At 38.2% G+C, this 16,810-nt stretch overlaps 1 protein-coding gene across 1 annotated transcript; it reads left to right on the top strand.

Moving 5' to 3' along the window:
• Window positions 1-382: 382 nt before the first annotated feature.
• On the top strand, window positions 383-748 carry LOC140174889 (uncharacterized). The gene has a single exon (XM_072201635.1). It carries the CDS (start codon window positions 383-385, stop codon window positions 746-748), a length of 366 nt encoding a protein of 121 aa, XP_072057736.1.
• Window positions 749-16,810: the final 16,062 nt, after the last annotated feature.

The raw sequence follows: 16,810 nt of genomic DNA, 5'->3' as shown, positions 1-16,810 counted from the left end.
ATGGTAGGTGTATAAAAAGGGTGTGTCCTAACCATTGTTGAAATGTTTAAGTAACCAACAAATAATATATGTGTTACAGGAAGTTCATGAGATATGATGTGGATATCATTTGGGAGGAAAGTCATTAGCTCAAAAGGTCATTTGAACAGGATACTACTGTCTCACTCTCTTCAAAGATGCCATGGAATATGTGAAGAAATGTGACAAATGTCATCTACACAGCAACCTCTACCAAGCACTTCCTCACGAGCTTGTGTCCATCATCCCGACAAAACCATTTGTTAAGTAGGGCTTAGATTTATTGGGGCCCTTCCCATAGGGACTGGGTTAGGTAAAATATCTTATAATTGTTATAGATTATTTTACCAAATAAATTGAAGCCATGCCCTTGTCTAATATCAATTCTGCTCAATACCAGAAGTTCGTTTGGAGAGAAATCATTGCAAAGTTTGGGATTTCTGAAATTGTAGTCACAGATAATGGGACTCAGTTCACGGATTTGAAATTTTGGAAACTATTGTCTGGTTTGGAAATTCGACAAATATTTGCCTCGGTTGAACACCCACAAGCAAATGGACAAGCCGAAGCTGCTAATAAAGTGATTTTAAATAGGTTAAAAAAGAGATTGGATGAGCATTTGGGTTCCTGGGCAGACGAGGTATGGTCAGTTTTGTGGTCATATCGAACTATAGTCCAATCTACCACCAAAAAATACCTTTCAAACTCACTTATGGTGAAGAAGCAGTAATCCTAGTAGAACTCGGGGAGCCGAGTCCAAAAATGCTTCTAGGAATCGCGAGAACTCATAAAAGCATGAACCTGATTGATGAAATAAAAAATATGACTAACTTAGCTGAGCAGGCTCTGAAGCAAAGGGTGGCCAAGAGGTACAATACCAAGGTCCAATCTAGAAGTTTCGAACCTAGGGATCTAGTGTTAAAATAGGCTGATGCCGGGACTCCAAGAATGCAAGGTAAGCTAGCTCCAACTTGGAAAGGGCCTTTCAAAGTAAAAAGAAGTATTGGGAAAAAAGGATAATACAAGTTAGAAACATTGGATGATTCTGAGGTCCCGAGAAGTTGGAATACAACTCATATAAAGAGGTATTACTCTTAAAAAATTGTATTACGCTAAGAAATTTTTATTAGTAGAATAAAGTCACTATTTTCCTAGGCACTTAGGTTTTTTTAATGAGGCTTCTCTTGTATTTGGTAAAGTGAGATTTCCTTGCGAATCTATGCTATGAATAACTATGGGTTTCTTCTATAAAACCTTATATTATGTTTAAGTAATTATATTAGAATTTCAGAATATCTTCTTGACAATTGAATTTGAGTTGAAATTAAAGCTCGAAAGAATAACGATTTGAATACTAGACAAAAACCAATGTTGCAAAAATATTAAGCGACAAAAACGTTAAGTTAATCTCGAAGACGACGGGAACACATAAAGTTAAATCCTGATAACAACAGGAAGAGTACTACCAAAAGTACCAAAGTTCCTAAGTGACAAGTTCTAAACACTTGCACAAATATTATAAAAATTACAAGATAGAAATTGATGAGCGAATAATTTATACGCTTTTTGGCATTGTTTTTAGGTAGTTTTTAGTAGATTCTAGCTACTTTTCAGTATGTTTTTATTAGTTTTTAGGCAAAATTCATATTTCTGGACTTTACTATGAGTTTGTGTATTTTTCTGTGATTTCAGGTATTTTCTGGCTAAAATTGAGGGAGCTGAGCAAAAATCTGATTCAGGTTGAAAAAAAGGACTACTGATGCTGTTGGATTCTGACCTCTCTGTACTCGAAATGAATTTTTTGGTGCTGCAAGAGTTCAATTGGCACGCTCTCAATTAGGTTGGAAAGTAGACATCCAGGAATTTCCAGCAATATATAATAGTCCATACTTTGCTCGAAGATAAATGATGTAAACTGGCGTTTAACGCCAGTTCCATGTTCCATTCTGGCGTTAAATGCCAGAAACAGGTTACCAGTTGGAGTTAAACACCCAAAACAGGTTACAACCTATTGTTTAACTCCAAAAACAGCCCAGGCACATGAAAAGCTCAAGTCTCAGCCCCAGCACACACCAAGTGGGCCCCAGAAGTGGATTTCTGCACTATCTATCTTAGTTTACTCATTTTCTGTAAACTTAGGTGGCTAGTTTAGTATTTAAACAACTTTTAGAGACTTATTTTGGACCTCATGACATTTTTAGATCTGAACTTTGTACTCTTTGACGGCATAAGTCTCTAAAATCCATTGTTGGGGGTGAGGAGCTCTGCTGTGTCTCGATGAATTAATGCAATTACTTCTGTTTTCCATTCAAACACGCTTGTTTCTATCTAAGATATTCATTCGCGCTTTAATATGATGAATGTGATGATCCGTGACACTCATCACCATTCTCAACCTATGAACGCGTGCCTGACAACCACCTCCGTTCTACATTAGATTGAATGAGTATCTCTTGGATTCCTTAATCAGAGTCTTCGTGGTATAAGCTAGAATCTATTGGCAGCATTCTTGAGAATCCAATAAGTCTAAACCTTGTCTGTGGTATTCCGAGTAGGATTCAGGGATTGAATGACTGTGACGAGATTCAAACTCACAAGGGTTGGGCGTAGTGACAGACGCAAAAGGATCAATGGATCCTATTCCAGCATGAGTGAGAACTGACAGATGATTAGTCGTGCGGTGACAGCGCACCTGGACCATTTTCACTAAGAGGACGGATGGTAGCCATTGACAACGGTGATCCACCAACACACAGCTTGCCATAGGAGGAACCTTGCGTGCGTGAAAAAGAAGACAGGGAGAAAGCAGAAATTTAGAAGACAAAGCATCTCCAAAACTCCAACAAATTCTCCAGTACTGCGTAACAAATACTCATTTCATGCTCTTTCACTTTTTACAACTGAAACTAAAGAACCCTATTGGTATCCTGACTAAGAATAATAAGATAACCATAGCTTGCTTCAAGCCGGCAATCTCCGTGGGATCGACCCTTACTCACGTAAGGTATTACTCGGATGACCAGTGCACTTGCTGGTTAGTTATGCGGAATTACATAGTGTGAGTGTAATTTTCGTGCACCAAGTTTTTGGTGCCGTTGCCGGTGATTGTTTGAGTTTGAACAACTGACGGTGAATCTTGTTGCTTAGATTAGGAAAATTTTGTCTTTTGGTTCAGAGTCTTTTATTTTCTTTTCAAAAATATTATTTTTTTAATTTTTAGTTTTTCTGTGAGTTTAGCGTCATGTTTTAAGTTTGGTGTCAATTGCATGCTTTTCTTTGTCTTTCAATTTTTGAATTGCATGTTCTTTGTTCTTCCTTGATCTTCAAATTGTTCTTATCAATTTTTCTTGTTTGATCTTTGGTTTGTCTTGTTTTGTGTTTTTTTTTTGTTTTTTCTTGTACATTTTCAAATTTTTAGTTTTCAAAAAAATTTTATTTATTAAATACCTTATTAAAACACGTTAAATTTATAGCTCAGTTGGCTAAAGCGTGGGTTTGTGTTCTTGGCAATTGGGTATCTTCCTATTAAATTTTTTTTCAAAAATAATTTTTCTTTGATTAAATCTTGTGCTAAACTTTAAGTTTGGTGTTCTCTTGTTAAATTTCTTTAATTTTCGAAAATTTTATTTTGATTTTCTAAAAAATTTAAGTTTGGTGTTCTTTCTTTTGTTCTTGTTGTTCTTGTGAGTCTTCAAGGTGTTCTTGAGTCTTCTTTGTGTTTTGATCTTAAAATTTTTAAGTTTGGTGTGCCTTGGTGTTTTTCCTCCAAAATTTTCGAAAACAAGGAGCATTGGATTTAAAAATTTTAAGTCTTGTGCCTTTTGTGTATTTTTCTCTTTCATAATAAAATTCAAAAAAAAATCTTTTCTAACTTTTTTTAAGCAAATATTTCGAAAATTTTCATAAAAATTCAGATTTCAATTTCAAAATTTTATCTTATCATATCTTAGTTGTTAAGATTTTAAAATCATATCTTTTTCAAAAATATCCTAACCACTTTCTATCTCCTCACTTTTTTGAAAATCTTCATAAAATATTTTCAAATTTTTTTATTTTTATTTTAGTTTTTATTTTATTTTGTTTTATTATTTCGAAAATTTTTTTTATATAATAAAATAAATAAAATAAATCCACGTCATGTCCCTTTTTCCATCATGGACTTAAGTGGAAATGAACAGTCCAGAAGGACTCTGGGGTCATATGCTAACCCCACTACTGCTTCATATGGGAGTAGTATCTGTATACCCTCCATCGGAGTCAGTAGTTTTGAGTTGAATCCTCAGCTCATTATCATGGTGCAGCAAAGTTGCCAGTATTCTGATCTTCCACAGGAAGAACCTACTGAGTTTCTGGCACAATTCTTACAAATTGCTGACACAGTACATGATAAGGAAGTAGATCAAGATGTCTACAGATTGTTACTGTTTTCATTTACTGTAAAAGATAAAAGTAAGAAGTGGTTAAATAACCAACCTAAGGCTAGCATAAGGACATGGAAACAGCTGTCAGAAAAATTTCTGAATTAATATTTCTCACCAAAACGGATGACACAGCTAAGGCTGAACATCCAAGGCTTCAAACAAGGAGATAATGAATCTCTTTATGATGCCTAGGAGAGATACAAAGAGATGCTAAGAAAATGCCCCTCTGAAATATTTTTAGAGTGGGTGCAGTTAGACATATTCTATTATGGGCTTACAGAGAAAGCTCAGATGTCTTTGAACCACTCAGCTGGTGGATCTATACACATGAGAAAGATGATTGAAGAAGCTCAAGAGCTCATTGATACAGTTTCCAGAAATCAGCATCTGTACCTAAGTAGTGAATCTTCCATGAAAGATGAGGCTAAAACAGTAACTGCTGAACTCAGTCCTGCAGAACAAGTTACTGAATTCAATAAGCAATTAGATTTTCTAACAAAACATCTAGCCGAATTCAAGGAGATACTATAAGACACAAGAATGGCTAATATGAATATGGAAGTGCAGTTGAAGCAAACAGAACAGCAGTTATCAAAACAAATAACAGAAGAATACTAAGCAGTTTAATTAAGAAATGGGAAAACATAAAATACCTCACTTCAAGGCAGCAGGAAGCCAAGAAATGAACAAATTGCTACCCAAAATCCCTCTAAGGACAGTAAGAGTCCAGAGAAGAATAATTCTGGCGCTCAAACACCAGAAAAGGGTGAAGAGCTGGCGTTAAACACCCAACCCATGCTCAGTTCTGGCGTTCAAATGCCACAAACAGGCAAGGAGTTGGCGTCAAACGCCCAAAGGAAGCTCAGTTCTGGCGTTCAAACGCTAGAAACAGGCAAGGAGTTGGCATCCAACGCAAATCCAGCTTCCAACCCTGGCATTCAAACGCCAGTGAGGGATCAGACACATACAAGTGCTTATAGCAACCCCTCTAAAAAGGCTTCTCCAACCACATCTGTAGGAAATAAACCTGCAGCAATTAAGGTTGAGGAATACAAAGCCAAAATGCCTTATCCTCAGAAACTCCGCCAAGCGGAACAGGATAAACAATTTGCCCGCTTTGCAGACTATCTCAGGACTCTTGAAATAAAGATTCCGTTTGCAGAGGCACTTGAGCAAATACCCTCTTATGCTAAGTTCATGAAAGAGATATTAAGTCATAAGAAGGATTGGAGAGAAACTGAAAAAGTTTACCTCACTGAAGAATGCAGTGAAGTCATTCTGAAAAGCTTACCAGAGAAGCTTAAGGATCCTGGAAGCTTTATGATACCATGAACATTAGAGGCCACTTGTACCAAGACAGCTCTATGTGATCTTGGGGCAAGTATCAACCTAGTACCTGCATCCACTATCAGAAAGCTTGGATTGGCAGAAGAAGTCAAACCAACCAAGATCTGTCTTCAACTTGCTGATGACTTCATTAAATACCCATTAGGCATGATTGAGGATATGATTGTCACAGTTGGGCAATTTGCATTCCCTACTGATTTTGTAGTGCTGGAGATGGAGGAGCATAAGAGTGCAACTCTCATCCTAGAAAGACCTTTCCTAGCAATTGGACAAACCCTCATTGATGTCGAAAAAGGGGAAGTGACCCTGAGAGTCAATGAGGATGAGTTCAAACTGAATGCTGTTGAAGCAATGAAGCATCCAGACACATCAAATGACTGCATGAGCGTTGATGTTATTGACTCCCTGGTAGAGGAGATCAATATGGCTGAGAGTCTCGAGTTAGAGCTAGAGAATATCTTTAAAGATGTTCAGCCTAATCTGGAGGAATCAGAGAGAATAATAGAACCTCTAAAAACCCCTCAGGAAGAGGAGAAACCTCATAAATCCGAGCTCAAACCATTGCCACCATCCCTGAAATATGCATTTTTGGGAGAAGGTGACACTTTTCTTGTAATCATAAGCTCTGCCTTAGAGCCACAGGAAGAGGAAGCACTAATTCAAGTGCTAAGGACACTCAAGACAACTCTTGGGTGGTCCATCAGTGATCTTAAGGACATTAGCCCAGCCAGATGCATACACAAGATCCTATTGGAGGATGACGCTAAGCCAGTGGTTCAACCACAGAGGCGGCTGAATCCAGTCATGAAGGAGGTGGTGCAGAAGAAGGTCACTAAATTACTAGAGGCTGAAATTATTTATCCTATTCTGATAGCCCCTGGGTGAGTCATGTCCATGTCGTCCCTAAGAAGGATGGCATGACAGTGGTTCATAATAAAAAAAATGAACTAGTTCCTACAAGAACAGTTACAGGGTGGCGTATGTGTATTGATTACAGAAGGCTCAATACAGCCACCAGAAAGGATCATTTTCCTTTACCATTCATAGACCAGATGCTAAAAAGACTAGCAGGTCATGATTACTACTACTTTCTGGATGGATATTCAGGATATAATCAAATTGTAGTAGATCTCCAGGATCAAGAGAAAACAGCATTCACATGTCCATCTGGAGTATTTGCATACAAAAGGATGCCATTTGGGCTGTGCAATGCACCTGCAACCTTTCAAAGGTGCATGCTCTCTATTTTCTCTAATATGGTGGAAAATTTCTGGAAGTCTTCATGGATGACTTTTTAGTATTTGGAGACTCATCCAGCTCCTGTCTTGACCATCTAGCACTTGTTCTAAAGAGGTGCCAAGAGACTAACCTGGTTTTAAACTGGGAGAAATGTCATTTTATGGTGACTGAAGGAATTGTCTTTGGGCACAAAATTTTGAACAAAGGAATAGAGGTGGATCAAGCTAAGGTAGAGGTAATTGAAAAATTACCACCACCTGTCAATGTTAAGGCAATCAGAAGCTTTCTGGGGCATGCAGGATTCTATAGGAGGTTTATAAAAGATTTTTCAAAAATTGCAAAACCTCTTAGTAATCTGCTAGCTGCTGACACGCCATTTATCTTTGATAAGGAGTGTCTGCAGGTGTTTGAGACTCTGAAAGCTAAGCTGGTCACAGCACCAGTCATCTCTGCACCAGACTGGACATTACCATTTGAACTAATGTGTGATGCCAGTGACCATGCCATTGGTGCAGTGTTGGGACAAAGGCATAACAAGCTTTTGTACGTCATTTATTATGCCAGTCGTGTTTTAAATGACGCACAGAAGAACTACACAACCACAGAAAAAGAGTTACTTGCAGTGGTTTACACCATTGACGATTTTAGATCTTATTTAGTAGGATCAAAAGTGATTGTGTACACTGACCATGCTGCTCTTAAATATCTACTCATAAAGCAGGATTCAAAACCCAGACTCATAAGATGGGTGTTGCTTCTGCAAGAGTTTGATATAAAAATAAAAGACAGAAAAGGGACAGAGAACCAAGTAGCAGATCACCTGTCCCGAATAGAACCAGTAGAAGGGGTGTCCCTCCCTCTTACTGAGATCTCTGAAACCTTTCCAGATGAGCAACTCTTTGCCATCCAGGAAGTACCATGGTTTGCAGACATTGCAAACTACAAGGTTGTGAGATTCATACCCAAAGAGTATAGTAGGCAGCAATCAAAGAAATGGATGTAAAGTACTATCTGTGGGATGAACCATATATCTTCAAGAGATGTGCAGACGGAATAATCCGTAGATGTGTGCCTAAAGAAGAAGCACAGAAGATCCTCTGGCATTGCCATGGATCACAATATGGAGGACATTTTGGAAGTGAGCGAACAGCCACAAGAGTCCTCCAATGTGGCTTCTACTTGCCTACTCTCTATAAAGACTCCCGAGAGTTTGTACGTAATTGTGACAGTTGCCAAAGATCTGGCAATCTGCCTCACGATTATGCCATGCCTCAACAAGGGATCTTGGAGATTGAGTTGTTTGATGTATGGGGTATTGACTTCATGGGGCCTTTCCCACCATCATACTCAAACACTTATATTCTGGTGGCAGTGGATTATGTATCCAAATGGGTGGATGCTATTGCAACACCCACTAATGATACTAAGACAGTGCTGAAATTCCTCCAGAAATATATCTTTAGCAGATTTGGTGTCCCTAGAGTACTAATCAGTGATGGGGGCGCTCATTTCTGCAATAAACAGCTTTACTCTGCTATGGTTCGATATAGAGTCAGCCACAGGGTGGCAACTCCATATCATCCATAGATAAATGGGCAAGTTGAAGTCTCTAATAGAGAACTTAAAAGAATCCTGGAACAGACTGTGATTAACCGTAGAAGGGATTAGGCAAGAAGCTTGGATGATGCTCTGTGGGCATACAGAACAGCATTCAAGACTCCTATAGGGACCTCTCCATACCAGCTTGTGTATGGAAAAGCCTGTCACTTACCAGTGGAACTGGAACACAAGGCCTACTGGGCAACCAGATTCCTAAACCTTGATGCCAAGTTAGCTGGAGAAAAACGATTGCTCCAGTTAAATGAGCTAGAGGAATTCAGACTCAATGCTTTTGAAAATGTAAAAATTTACAAAGAGAAATCAAAAAGATGGCATGATAAGAAGCTGTCATCCAGAGTCTTTGAGCCAGGGCAGAAAGTTCTGCTATTTAACTCTAGGCTCAGATTATTCCCCGGAAAGTTGAAATCCCGGTGGAGAGGACCATATGTGATTACAGGTGTGTCACCATATGGATATGTAGAGCTTCATGATAGTGACTCTAACAAAAAGTTCATTGTTAATGGGCAAAGAGTCAAGTATTATCTTGAAGTCAATGTTGAGCAAGAATGCTCAAGACTGAGACTGGATTAAAGCTCAGTAATAGTTCAGCTAAAGACGATAAAGAAGCGCTTATTGGGAGGCAACCCAATTTTATCTATCTATGTTAAAATTCCATTGTTATTTTGTGTTTTCTTTAGGTTCGTTGATGATCATGTGAAGTCACAGAAACAACTGCAAAAATTAAAGCAAAATAAAAAACAACATTAAAAATAGCGCACCCTGGAGGAAGAGCTGTATGGCGTTTAAACGCCAGAAACAAGCATCTGTCTGGTGTTTAACGCCAGAAATAAGCACCAAGCTGGCGTTTAACGCCAGAAACAAGCATCAGGCTGGCATTAAATGCCAGAAACAGACTACATTTGGGCGTTTAATGCTAGAAACAAGCTGCAGTCTGGCGTTAAATGCCAGGATTGCATACAGAAGGCATTTTAAAGGCCTAAAAGGTGCAGGAATGAGAAATCCTTGACACCTCAAGATCTGTGGACCCCACAAGATCACCTCAGGATCTGTGGACCCCACAGGATCCCCACCTACCCCACTTCTCTCTTCTTTATTCTCACACAACACTACCCTATCTTCTCTCCCTTGGTCGAAACCCACACCTCTCTCCATCTTCTCCATATCTTCTTCTTCTATTCTTTCTTCTTTTGCTCGAGGGCAAGCAACATTCTAAGTTTGGTGTGGTAAAAGCATAGCTTTTTATTTTTTCATAACCATTTATGGCACCTAAGGCCGGAGAAAGCTCTAGAAAGAGGAAATAGAAGACAAAAGCTTCCACCTCCGAGTCATGGGAGATGGAGAGATTCATCTCGAGGGTCCATAGCTTAGTAGTAGAACATTTGACTGCACATCAAGAGAGCCCACTCATGGACCTCAATAAGAGCACGAGGAATTCCCTAATCAAGAAATCCCTGAGATACCTCAGGGGATATATTTTCTTCCACACAATTATTGGAAGCAACGAAGGATAGGAGCACCAAAATCACTAGGGATCAAGCAACAGAGGAAAGAAAGAGACATAGAGGAGCTCAAGAGCTCCTTTGGTTCTTCAAGAGAAAGACGCTACCCTCACTAAGGTGGACTCATTCCTTAATCTCCTTGCTCTTATTTTTCTGTTTTTCGGTTTTTTGAGCTTCATGTTTGTCTATGTTTGTGTCTTTATTACATGATCATTAGTGTCTAGCGTCTATGTCTTAAGGCTATGAATAATTCCATGAATCCTTCACCTTTCTTAAATGAAAAATATTTTTAATACAAAAGAACAAGAAGCACATGAGTTTCGAATTCATCCTTGAAATTAGTTTAATTATATTGATGTGGTGAAAATACTTTTTGTTTTCTGAATGAATGGTTAAACAGTGCATATTTTTTATCTTGTTGTTTATGAATGTTAAAATTGTTGGCTCTTGAAAGAATGATGAACAAGAGAAATGTTATTGATAATCTGAAAAATCATAAAATTAATTCTTGAAACAAGAAAAAGCAGTGAATAACAAAAGCTTGCGAAAAAAAATGGCAAAACAAATATAAAAGAAAAAGAAAAAGCAAGCAGAAAAAGCCAATAGCCCTTAAAACCAAAAGGCAAGGGTAAAAAAAAAGGATCCAAGGCTTTGAGCATCAATGGATAGGAGGGCCCAAGGAAATAAATCCAGGCCTAAGCGGCTAAATCAAGCTGTCCCTAACCATGTGCTTGTGGCATGCAGGTCCAAGTGAAAAACTTGAGACTAAGTGGTTAAAGTCGTGATCCAAAGCAAAAGAGTGTGCTTAAAAACTCTGGACACCTCTAATTGGAGACTTTAGCAAAGCTAAGTAATAATCTGAAAAAGGTTCACCCAGTTATGTGTCTGTAGCATTTATGTATCCGGTGGTAATACTAGAAAACAAAGTGCTTAGGGCCACGGCCAAGACTCATAAAGTAGTTGTGTTCAAGAATCAACATACTAAACTATGAGAATCAATAACACTATCTAAATTTTGAGTTCTTATAGATGCCAATCATTCTAAACTTCAAAGGATAAAGTGAGATGCCAAAACTGTTCAAAAGCAAAAAGTTACTAGTCTCGCTCATCTAATTAGAACTAAGCTTCATTGGTATTTTGGAATTTATAGTATATTCTCTTCTTTTTATCCTATTTGATTTTTAGTTGCTTGGGGACAAGCAACAATTTAAGTTTGGTGTTGTGATGAGCGGATAATTTATACGCTTTTTGGCATTGTTTTTAGGTAGTTTTTAGTAGGTTCTAGCTACTTTTCAGTATGTTTTTATTATTTTTTAGGCAAAATTCATATTTCAGGACTTTACTATGAGTTTATGTGTTTTTCTGTGATTTCAGATTTTTTCTGGCTGATATTGAGGGAGCTGAGCGAAAATCTGATTCAGGCTGAAAAAAAGGACTGCTGATGCTGTTGGATTCTGACCTCTCTGCACTTAGAATGGATTTTTTGGAGATACAGGAGTCCAATTGGCGCGCTCTCAATTGAGTTGGAAAGTAGACATCCAGGGCTTTCTATCAATATATAATAGTCCATACTTTGCTCGAAGATAAATAACGTAAACTGGCGTTTAATGCCAGTTCCATGTTCCATGTTACCAGTTGGAGTTAAACGCCCAAAACAGGTTACAACCTGTTGTTTGACTCTAGAAATAGCCCAGGCACGTGAAAATTTCAAGTCTCAGCCCCAGCACACACCAAGTGGATTTGTGCACTATCTATCTTAGTTTACTCATTTTCTGTAAACCTAGGTTACTAGTTTAGTATTTAAACAATTTTTAGAGACTTATTTTAGATCTCGTGACATTTTTAGATCTAAACTTTATACTCTTTGACGGCATAAGTCTCTAAACTCCATTGTTGGGGATGAGGAGTTCTGCTGTGTCTCGATGAATTAATGCAATTACTTCTGTTTTTCATTCAAACACGCTTATTTCTATCTAAGATATTCATTCGCACTTCAATATGATGAATGTGATGATCCATGACACTCATCACCATTCTCAACCTATGAACACGTGTCTGACAACCACCTCTGTTCTACATTAGATTGAATGAGTATCTCTTGGATTCCTTAATCAGAGTCTTCGTGGTATAGGCTAGAATCCATTGGCAGCATTCTAGAGAATCTGAAAAGTCTAAACCTTTTCTGTGGTATTCCGAGTAGGATTCAGGGATTGAATGACTGTGACGAGCTTCAAACTCACAAGGGTTGGGCATAGTGACAGACGCAAAAGGATCAATGAATCCTATTCCAGCATGAGTGAGAACCGACAGATGATTAACCGTGCGGTGACAGCGCACATGGACCATTTTCAATGAGAGGACGGATGGTAGCCATTGACAACGGTGATTCAGCAACACACAGCTTGCCATAAGAGGAACCTTGCGTGCGTGAAAAAGAAGATAGGGAGAAAGCAAAAATTTAGAAGACAAAGCATCTCCAAAACTCCAACACATTCTCCATTACTGCGTAACAAATACTCATTTCATGCTCTTTCACTTTTTACAACTAAAACTAAAGAATCCTATTGGTATCCTGACTAAGAATAATAAGATAACCATAGCTTGCTTCAAGCCGGCAATCTCCGTGGGATCGATCCTTACTCACGTAAGGTATTACTTGGACGACCCAGTGCACTTGCTGGTTAGTTGTGCGGAATTACATAGTATGAGTGTAATTTTCGTGCACCAGAAACAACCTTTCCATCCACTACCTTCTTGAAGGCATCGACTTCAGAGACGTCCAAGTTGGGAACCCTCAATTTAATTTGATAAAGTATGTTGTATTCAACATCAAAAATTTCATCCATAGCTGTTTGCTTCACCTTTTTTACCGAAAGCTCGAGCTCCTCAATCCTTCTTATCAACTCAAAAACCTGCTTATTCAACTTTTCTTCCCTTAAATCGGAAGCAACCTTCACCTCTTTAAGGACTTTGACCTCATTTTCAAGGGAGGTTTCCTTTTCTTGAAAAATGGTAACCAAGGTATTCAACTTCTGGATCTGGGCGTTGGCATTAGCTATTACCTTATCCTTTAATAGGAAGTCTGAGCGGAGGCTTGAGATTTCTACCTCGGCATCACGAACATAAGTAGCCGAGCGGAGGAGCATTCTCTGAACTCAAGGAATGTGTCTTCCAAAGGCATCTTGGCAAGCACCACCTTTGTGTCTTCATCCATGAAATGATGATCCACGAAGTTGGGAGCTCGAAAACCTTTATCTAGCACATGCCTAAAGGAGATAGGGACTCAAAAAACATCATCACTTTGTCCAACACTTTTTAATTTTTTTCTAGTTGGAGAGTTGGCAGGGGAATCTTCTTCCAGGATCTGGACCTTAGGATCTTGCCCTTTTCCACTTTCCTCAATCCCCAAGATTGTGGCAGGCGACTGATAGTGATGGAGGAGGAGACTCTGTCACCACTTACATTGATAGAAGGTTGGGCAGACAACCTTCTCTTCATCTCGGCAATGGCAACAAGTCCCCTAGCCATATTAACTAAAACATGAGCAATATAAACTCATGAGATCAAGAAACTAAAAAATGTACAAAATCATGAGTACAAAAAAAACAAAGCTTACTGATAATAGTCCAAACAACTTGCTCATTTATTAATATATGCCTTAAAACAAGGGGACGCTCATTCCACAATATCATTAGTAAATTAATGCTCAGAAGTTTAGAATTATTAACGTCACCGACTCGGATTTTTGGGGAGGAAACATTATAATTCCAATAAAAATTAAAATTTCCCACCTTCCAGGGTCATGAAAAAGGGGTTGTACCCTCTATCCCTTCAATCTTGAAGAATTTTTTCTTATACCCATGGTATGACTCTTTAAACAAAGTAAAAATTTTTCTATTTGGGACACTGATGCGTGAGCATCTTTCCTATCTTTTTCTAGTGAATTTGCATCTAATTTGTTGAATTTAATAAAGAATTAATTATCTTTTAGCCAATATGGATACTACTTTGAGTCTTTTGCAATTTTGTTTATTTTAGGTAGCATTCGACTGGATTTGATGGAGTTTTTGCAGCACAAGAATCAAAGGAGATGGCAGCAAGGAGTGACGCGCACGCGTGCCTGACGCATGCACGTGATTTAGAGGTATCCATGGTGACGCATGCACGTGACTGACGTGTACGCGTGAATTGATGATTTGCTCAGCGACGCGTTCGTATGACCGACGCGTCCGCGTGACTCGCGAACAAGACCATCGACGCGAACGCGTGACATGCGCCACGTGTAGAAAATGCAGAAACCGCTGGGGGTGATTTCTAGGCCCTATTTTAGCACCCAAGTTAAGCGCGGATCCAGTGAAGCCAAGTGGTCCCCACGTTACAAGACACGGAGTAGTTAGTTAATTCTTATTTAAATTCAAATTTGATTTTAAAATAGGAAAAGATATTATCTTAATTTTAGATATTAGATTTTAAATTAATTAGGATTAGTTATAAAAAGGGGAGACTTCTCTTCTATTGGAGAGGTTCCATTAAGGGGGGTTCCGTTGGGACATTCCATTAGGGGGATTCCATTAGGAAATTCTATACAATTTTACATTCCGTATTCCATGAGCAACTAAACCTCCATTGTTAAGGTTAGGAGCTCTGTCTATTTGTATGGATTGATTTTATTGCTTTTCCTATTTTAATTCATGTATGGATTTATACTTTAAGAATTGTTTTTCGCTCTTGATTTTATGAATTTGGGTAGAACGAAAGTATGACCCTCTTTCTATTTGAGTTCTTGTAAAACTTGGAAAAGCTCTTTACTTGAACAACAGCTTGAAAACATATTCTCCTAAATTTTAATTATCTGGATTTAACAGGATACGTGACATATAATCCTTTTAATTTTGGGTAATTAGAGTTTTTGTGGCATATAAACTGGAATTTGATCAATCACCCTCTAATTGGAATTAATTGACCAAGGAATTGGCAGTTAATGAATTTTAGAGGAGACTAGAAAGGTCTAAGAAATTAGGATCTAGTCACATATAGTTTGCCATAAATTAAATCCTACATAATTAAAATTGTTAGTAAGAAAAGTTAAATCCAGAAAAATAGATAACTCTGAAGCCTTAATTGCCTTCTCAATATTTTATTCCCAACTTATTTATTTGTCTATCCTTTTGATATTCTGAATTCGAACTTGAACCTTTTGAACATCCAAACACTCTTTTCTGCTTGCCTAACTAAGCCAATCAATCAATTATTGTTGCTTGATCCATCAATCCTCGTGGGATCGACCCTTACTCACGTAAGGTATTACTTGGTACGATCCGGTGCACTTGTCGGTTAGTTTGTGGGTTATAAAATACCGCACCGGATACCTCGGAAGGAGATGAACCCACGACCTTGCAATTTGAGGGGAATAGTCAAAGTAAAAAAATAAAAAATAAAATAAGACTCTAAGATAGGGCTTGATATCTAAAAACAAATACAAAAGCTCGAAAACCACGAATAATGGCCCAACTATTTGGATGGAGTTGGGAAGGAGCATACCTAGAGTGAGTTAGCACGCTCACTTGGAAGTCAGAAAAAGACAACCAAACCCTAATTCGCAAGAACAAGGTCTCGTACATCCATAACCAGTTCGGGATAGTATCGGCATGCTCGTTGATATGGCATAACCGGTCCCTAGACCTAGGGACGGAAAAATTTATAGGTTTCTCAAGTAGGAGTTAAATATAATCCTAGCCTTCCTCAAATTGTCAAGCTCCTCTTGGGTTATGTTGGAAGGGGTAGCCTTAACCTCCTCGAAAATCCAAGAATAGATATCCACCTCAAGTTTGCTATTCATTCGCGAAAGAAAGGCAGGTCGGGGTCTCGGCTAGCTGGCAACACCACTGCGTCCACAGTTCACGATGACATTTTTTCTCGCCATCACAGAGAAACCTACAGGGACACCACCACTACGTTACCACCACTATGTTACCAAGGGCTAGAAAATTCTAATGCTTACTTAGATAATGCAAATTCATCACAATTTTGGAAAATGCAGAAGAATGTGAAAAATGGGGGCAAAACAACAATTGTCACACTGTTTAGGAAAACTTAAATTAGTAGTGCCCCTACTACATCGATCTTAATCAAAGGTAGCGAATGCAGGAAAATGCAAGGAAGTTTTGAACAAATAGTACCAGGAATAACAAAATACACAAAGTAATAAAAGACTTGAGGAAAATTCACCAACAAAATAATAGAGAACAAAAATTTCATTAACCTTATCAAATTAATGCGACGGATAGTGCAATGAAAGAAGGAGACCAAACAACGCCGGAAAGAACAAATAGTTTCCTTTGGTGTGACGGAGAGTGCGACGAAGAAGAACAGAACAGGAGGAGGCTTACAAAGAAAAAGAAAAAATGCTCTCGTTTGGAAGATGATTAGGATGGTGAAATATTTTTTGTTGAAAAGGAAAGTGAAAGATTATTTAAATCTTAAGTTAATGTTGTATTTATTGCTGGAGAGAGAAATTGAAAGCGGGCTGATAGTTCGTAAAATGAAAAAAACTATAACCACGTCAAAGAAGACTAAAAGAAAATTTAGTTTCCTTAATAAACCCCTTAAAGTGCGTTTGTTTCATGTGCATGTCCATAAAAGACATACACATGGGTACACATGTAC

Source organism: Arachis hypogaea, chromosome 8, assembly GCF_003086295.3.
Source record: "Arachis hypogaea cultivar Tifrunner chromosome 8, arahy.Tifrunner.gnm2.J5K5, whole genome shotgun sequence".
In the NCBI taxonomy this organism is placed as follows: domain Eukaryota; kingdom Viridiplantae; phylum Streptophyta; class Magnoliopsida; order Fabales; family Fabaceae; genus Arachis; species Arachis hypogaea.
Note: the sequence above shows the minus strand (reverse complement) of the source record. Positions and strands in the feature narration are given on the sequence as shown.

Bases quoted from the DNA above. Each gene is read 5' to 3' on its own strand.
- LOC140174889 (XM_072201635.1), top strand. From the start codon at position 383: ATGCCCTTGTCTAATATCAATTCTGCTCAATACCAGAAGTTCGTTTGG.